The sequence below is a fragment of the Nerophis lumbriciformis genome, linkage group LG29, assembly GCF_033978685.3.
Source record: "Nerophis lumbriciformis linkage group LG29, RoL_Nlum_v2.1, whole genome shotgun sequence".
NCBI lineage: Eukaryota > Metazoa > Chordata > Actinopteri > Syngnathiformes > Syngnathidae > Nerophis > Nerophis lumbriciformis.
Window position 1 is genome coordinate 14,748,105 of NC_084576.2, and position 6,896 is coordinate 14,755,000.

The 6,896-nt window shown below is 41.2% G+C and overlaps 2 protein-coding genes across 2 annotated transcripts in view; one reads left to right on the plus strand and one right to left on the minus strand.

Moving 5' to 3' along the window:
- Positions 1-6,531, minus strand: part of spg11 (SPG11 vesicle trafficking associated, spatacsin) — a 33,631-nt gene extending 27,100 nt beyond the window's left edge. Inside the window, exons 1-3 of the mRNA XM_061925012.2 lie at positions 6,143-6,531; positions 620-804; positions 322-543 (exon numbers count right to left, since the gene is read on the minus strand). Coding sequence (XP_061780996.2) covers positions 322-543; positions 620-804; positions 6,143-6,339 — 604 coding nt within the window. The 5' untranslated portion in view covers positions 6,340-6,531. The remainder of the gene's footprint in view (positions 1-321; positions 544-619; positions 805-6,142) is intronic.
- A 247-nt stretch (positions 6,532-6,778) lies between these two features.
- ciao2a (cytosolic iron-sulfur assembly component 2A) overlaps positions 6,779-6,896 on the plus strand; it is a 2,574-nt gene continuing 2,456 nt past the window's right edge. The window contains exon 1 of the mRNA XM_061924379.2: positions 6,779-6,896. This exon is cut by the window's right edge and continues 185 nt beyond it. The gene's annotated coding sequence lies outside the window, so the exon portion shown is untranslated.

Below are 6,896 nucleotides of genomic sequence, written 5' to 3' on the forward strand. Positions count from 1 at the left end.
CTGCACAGCAGGCCAGCAGTTAGCCGAGTCATTGCGCAATCCATGTTGCGGCACTGAGTGACGTGCCTCAACTGGCTGCTGTTCACCGCACCGTCTCTTCTCAGTATTTGAACGGCAAATGTGAAAATTCAGCGATTTTGAATAAAAATAATCTAAAACTGGTGAAGTTAAATGGAAAATAACTTTATAGTATAATCACTGGATACATATAAAAATTTAATTTTTTTTTTTTCTTTTTACATTTTTTTTCTTTCCATGATGGCAGGTGAGGCAGGGCCTCACCTGCCTCTAGTGACTGCACGTCACTGGTGTTAAGGATACAGATGAGTCCGCTCTCGCCAATGGCGAACACGCTGTCGTCACGTACGCAGCAATGGGCCACGGCGGTGGCGTCCGTCAGAGCGATGCGGCAGCAGCTCAGCGTCTGCGACACTTCCTGCGTGGGCGACCACATGAGCTGCAGAAGCCAGATGGCGTCCACCAGCAGGCAACAGCGGCCCGACACGAACGAGAGCACGCGCACCACCTTCAAGCCGCACGCGCCTGCACATACAGACACAATCGGTGACCACGGTGTACTGGACCGGCCTGACCTGACGTAGTCCGCGAAAGCACTCACTCTGGTCCTGCTCTGACACAGCCTGTTGGAGGCGCTGTGCAGGACATTCATTGACATGCATGGAGAGGGACGGTATTCTCTCTGCGTCCACCTCCAGCACGGCCAGCTCACACTGAGAGCCGACAGCCAGCAGTCGCAAGGCTCCACCCGCCACATGGTGGCTACTTGGCTCCTCCCAAGAGAAGCTGCACAGGAAACATGTTGTTGTACACAATTCAAATGATATGATTATATTAATAGCATTGTTTGGAGCTTGTCAACATTAAGCGACTTTATATCGATAAGGTCTCTGCCTGGTCCACATGTAAAGAAGGGTAATGGAGGGGCCACTATAGATGTGACCTTTGCGAACGAGTAGAGTCTTTTGAAAGGCTCTTTCACAGTGCAAAGTATTCACAGCACTTCACTTTTTCCACATTTTATGTTACAGCCTTGTTGCAAAATTAAATCAATTCATTTTTGTACTCAAAATTCTACAGACAATACCCCATAATGACAATGTGAAAAGGTATGCCATTCATCCATTTTCTACCGCTGGTCTCTCTCGGGGTCGCGGGGGTACTGCAGCCTACCCCAGCTGCACTCGGGCGGAAGCCGGTGTACACCCTGGACAAGTCGCCACCTCATCGCAGGGCCAACACAGATACACAGACAACATTCACACTCACGTTCACACACTAGGGCCAATTTTATGAGTATATGTTTATACCTAGAAATCTTGGATTTTGATACTTGGCGAAACATTAAAATTATGCAAATGTATCTTTTATCATGCTAATGCATACTTGCCAACCTTGAGACCTCCGATTTCGGGAAGTTGGGGGGGGGGGGGGGGGGGGGGGGGGGGCGTGGTTAGGGGCGTGCTTAAGAGGGGAGGAGTATATTTACAGCTAGAATTCACCAAGTCAAGTATTTCATATATATATACATACATATATATATATATATATATATATATACACACATACACACACTATATATATATACACACATACACACACTATATATATATATATATATATATATATATATATATATATATATATATATATATATATATATATATATATATATAAATAAGAGAAATACTTGAATTTCAGTGTTCATTTATTTACACATATACACACACATAACACTCATCTACTCATTGTTGAGTTAAGGGTTGAATTGTCCATCCTTGTTCTATTCTCTGTCACTATTTTTCTAACCATGCTGAACACCCTCTCTGATGATGCATTCTGCTTCGTCTCCTTGTTGTGTGCGCAGTTGTGCACTGTACTCTCTAAAAGCCCTACATGTTAATGTCACATATGCATGTACAGTAGATGGCAGTATTACCCTGTTTAAGAGTGTCACAACATTGCTGTTTACGGCAGACGAACTGCTTTACGGTAGACGAAAACGTGACTGCTGTTGTTGTGTGTTGTTGCGGCGCTGGGAGGACGTTAATGAAACTGCCTAACAATAAACCCACATAAGAAACTAAGAACCCGCCCTCGATCATTCTACAGTTATAACGTGATTGGGCAGGCAGGTTGTTTATATTGTGGGAAAGCGGACGTGAAAACAGGCTGTCGACACGTCACTCAGGTCCGCCTGAATTTCGGGAGATTTTCGGGAGAAAATTTGTCCCGGGAGGTTTTCGGGAGAAGCGCTGAATTTTGGGAGTCTACCGGAAAATCCGGGAGGGTTGGCAAGTATGTGCTAATGTTTGCATGCTAACATGTTATCTTTGCATTTTAGCTAATTGTATTCATTTGAACCTAAAAAAATAGGGATATTGATACTTCGCGAGATGTTACCGTTAGTACGCTAACATTTTCTGCTAGCAATTTAGCTAATTATGTGTATGTGTTTTATACATGTATATTTAGAATTTTAATAATTTATTCTAAAGTATTGACAGCATTTGCTCAATACTTTGTTGATGCACCTCTGGCAGAAATTACAGCCTTAAGTATTTTTGAATACAATGCCACAAGCTTGGCACACAAATCTTTGGGCAGTTTCACCCATTCCTCTCTGCAGCACCTCTCAAGCTCCATCAGGTTAGATGGGAAGCGTTGGTTTTCACCCAGGATGTCTCTGTACATTGCTGCATTCATCTTTCACTCTATCCTGACTAGTGTCCATGTTTCTGCTGCTAAAAACCATCCCCACAGCATGATGCTGCCACCCCCATGCTTCACTGTAGGGATGGTATTGGTCTAGTGATGAGCAGTGCCTAGTTTCCTCCAAACACAATGTCTGGCATTCACGCTAAAGACTTCCATCTCTGTTTTATCACACCAGATAATTTTATTTCTCATGGTCAGAATCTTTCAGGTGCATTTTGTCAAACTTTTACAAAGGAATGGCTTCCGTCTGGACACTATACCATACGGGCCCGATTGGTGAATTGCTGCAGAGATGGTTGTCCTTCTGGAAGGTTCTCCTCTCTCCACAGAGGAATGCTGTAGCTTTGACAGAGTGGCCGTCGGGTTCTTGGTCACCTTCCTGACTAGACTAAGATGAATGTAGCAATGTACAGAGACATCCTGGAAGAAAACCAACGCTTCCCATCTAATCTGATGGAGCTTGAGAGGTGCTGCAAAAAGGAATGTGCAAAGAGGAATGGACAAAACTGCCCAAAGATAGTGTGCTAAACTTGTGGACTCCTATTCAAAAAGACTTGAGGCTGTAATTACTGCCAAAGGTGCTTCAACAAAGTATTGAGCAAAGAGTACATGGGATTTAAAATTATTCTAATTTTAATACATTTGCAAAAAAAACCTTCACATTGTCATTATGGGGGTATTGTATGTAGAATTTTAAGAACTAAAATAGATGTATTATATTTTGGGATAAGGCTGTAACATAACAAAATGTGGAAAATGTGACATGCTGCAAATCTTCCGGATGCACTGTAAGTGATCGATGAGAACCGATGTACAGTTGCAAACCATTTGTTTGAGAGACATGTTTTATGCAGATGCAGATACAGTGTCACAAGACTGGCATACGGAATAGAAAATTAGTCACGGTCGAAGAAAACAGCAGTATTTGGATTCACTTTTTTATTATTTTTACTTTTAACTGTTTGTATTTATTTATTTGTGTACACTTTTCTGGGTAACTGATCTAATATGTAAAGTAATTCAAGAGTACACACACCAAGTGGGGTAATATTTTTTTATTTTTTTTATTCACATATTTATCATTTATTAACTTTTATTTTAGTTTTATTTGTACTTTTCATTCATAAATACATTTTATTCTTACTCATTAGTCGTTTATTTTTTTCTGTATTGCGAAAATGCTCTTGTTCTACAAAGTTTTTAAGGTAGGGAGAGCAAAAATTCAAAATAATTATGTCACTGTCAAAGCATGTGAATATGGCACCCAATTAATACAAACCTCGTCTCCATATGAGTTGGGAAATTGTGTTAGATGTAAATATAAACGGAATACAATGATTTGCAAATAATTTTCAACCCATATTCAGCTGAATATGCTACAAAGATAACATATTTGATATTCAAACTGATAAACTTTTTTTTTTTTGCAAATAATCATAAACTTAAGAATTTGATGCCAGCAACACATGACAAAGAAGTTGGGAAAGGTGGCAATAAATACTGATAAAGTTGAGGAATGCTCATCAAACACTTATTTGGAACATCCCACAGGTGTGCAGGCTAATTGGGAACAGGTGGGTGCCATGATTGGGTATAAAAAAATGCTTAGTCTTTCACAAGAATGGATGGGGCGAGGTACACCCCTTTGTCCACAACTGTGTGAGCAAATAGTCAAACAGTTTAAGAACAACGTTTCTCAAAGTGCAATTGCAAGAAATTTAGGGATTTCAACATCTTCGGTCCATAATATCATCAAAAGGTTCAGAGAATCTAGAGAAATCACTCCACGTAAGCGGCATGGCCGGAAACCAACATTGAATGACCGTGACCTTCGATCCCTCAGACGGCACTGTATCAAAAACCGACATCAATCTCTAAAGGATATCACCACATGGGCTCAGGAACACTTCAGAAAACCACTGTCACTAAATACAGTTTGTCGCTACATCTGTAAGTGCAAGTTAAAGCGCTACTATGCAAAGCGAAAGCCATTTATCAACAACATCCAGAAACGCCGCCGGTTTCTCTGGGCCCTAGATCATCTAAGATGGACTGATGCAAAGTGGAAAAGTGTTCTGTGGTCTGATGAGTCCACATTTCAAATTGTTTTTGGAAATATTCGACATTGTGTCATCCGGACCAAAGGGGAAGCGAACCATCCAGACTGTTATCGACGCGAAGTTCAAATGCCAGCATCTGTGATGGTATGGGGGTGCATTAGTGCCCAAGGCATGGGTAACTTACACATCTGTGAAGGCACCATTAATGCTGAAAGGTACATACAGGTTTTGGAACAAAATATGCTGCCATCTAAGCGCCGTCTTTTTCATGGACGCCCCTGCTTATTTCAGCAAGACAATGCCAAGCCACATTCAGCACGTGTTACAACAGCGTGGCTTCGTAAAAAAAAGAGTGCGAGTACTTTCCTGGCCCGCCTGCAGTCCAGACCTGTCTCCCATCAAAAATGTGTGGCGCATTATGAAGCGTAAAATACAACAGCGGAGACCCCGGACTGTTGAACGACTGAAGCTCTACATAAAACAAGAATGGGAAAGAATTCCACTTTCAAAGCTTCAACAATTAGGTTCCTCAGTTCCCAATCGTTTATTGAGTGTTGTTAAAAGAAAAGGTGATGTAACACAGTGGTGAACATGCCATTTCCCAACTACTTTGGCACGTGTTGCAGCCATGAAATTCTAAGTTAATTATTATTTGCAAAAAAAAAAAAAAGTTTATGAGTTTGAACATCAAATATATTGTCTTTGTAGTGCATTCAATTGAATACGGGTTGAAAAGGATTTGCAAATCATTAAAGATATGCACCTGGGGATAGGTTGATTGGCAACACTAAATTGGCCCTAGTGTGTGAATGTGAGTGTGAAGGTTGTCCGTCTATCTGTGTTGGCCCTGCGATGAGGTGGCGACTTGTCCAAGATGTACCCCGCCTTCCACCCGATTGTAGCTGAGATAGGCTCCAACGCCCCCCGCGACCCCAAAGAGAATAAGCGGTAGAAAATGGATGGATGGATGTATTCCATTTATATTTACATCTAACACAATTTCCCAACTCATATGGAAACGGGGTTTGTACAATTTTAGGCTACATTTTAGAATAATTCCCACCAGTAAAAAATGTTTGTGTAAATGTAAACTATTCAGTTCCACATTATCTAATAATTGCTGCCTGTGATTGTTTTCTGGAGATTTTTTTTTTTTTTTTAAGAACTAAAATAATCGGCAAGTATTTTGAACGACTCTTTGAAAGGAACGGCTCCTTAAATCCCATCTCTATGGGCCACTACATGAATTCATGTTGAAGTATAGATTAAAAAAGTTCTTACATGATAAAAAATATATATACATATAATTTTACATTGTAATAAGACAGAGGCGAACTCCAACTCACTCCTGGTAGCAACCGTCTATCGTGACCGGAGCGACCTCACTGTTGGCTGGGTCCCACAGCACCAGCGTCCCGCCGACTTCCAGACACCCGAGCAAAGTTTCACCGGGAGCCAGCTGAGCTTTGATGATGTTATCCACCTCACGGCAGTGATGGTTCTCTGGAATGAGCGCTACCTCGATGGAGGAGCTCTCCTCCATCTTGTCATTTAGCCAAATGGCTACTTCCTCTACGCGAATGTTTCCGGAAGGGTTTTAACTGTCAAACAGCTCAAACATATTCTAATGTCTGACTTCTTTTTTGTACCTCTTTTTTATAAACAGTCAGCCATAGCTGTCACGTGACAGGTCGCCCAGCCATCAGCTGACTGTGTTTCCCCAATGAGAAAAAGGAAAGGCTACTTAGTCAAACGACGTCATTTCGATTTGATATAATGTAGTTTGGTTGCTAATATTTTTTTTAGTTGTCTATCACCCTCGATGTAAATTAAAGCGTATGAAATTACATCATCATTATGTATATAATTATTAATGTTGGATAAAATAACAATGTTAATTTGTGATTTGCACACGACAGATCTGGCATCGATTGCTTTTTCCAGAGACAAAATGTCAACCAGGATGAGTTGAGCTGATCTCAGAACGGTTGAGTTGTCTCTGGAGATAGGTTTCTTCCGCTGACATTCTCTTTAGTCTGTCAACCAGTATGAGTTGAGCTGATCTCAGAACGGTTTAGTTGTCTCTTTGGAGATAGGTTT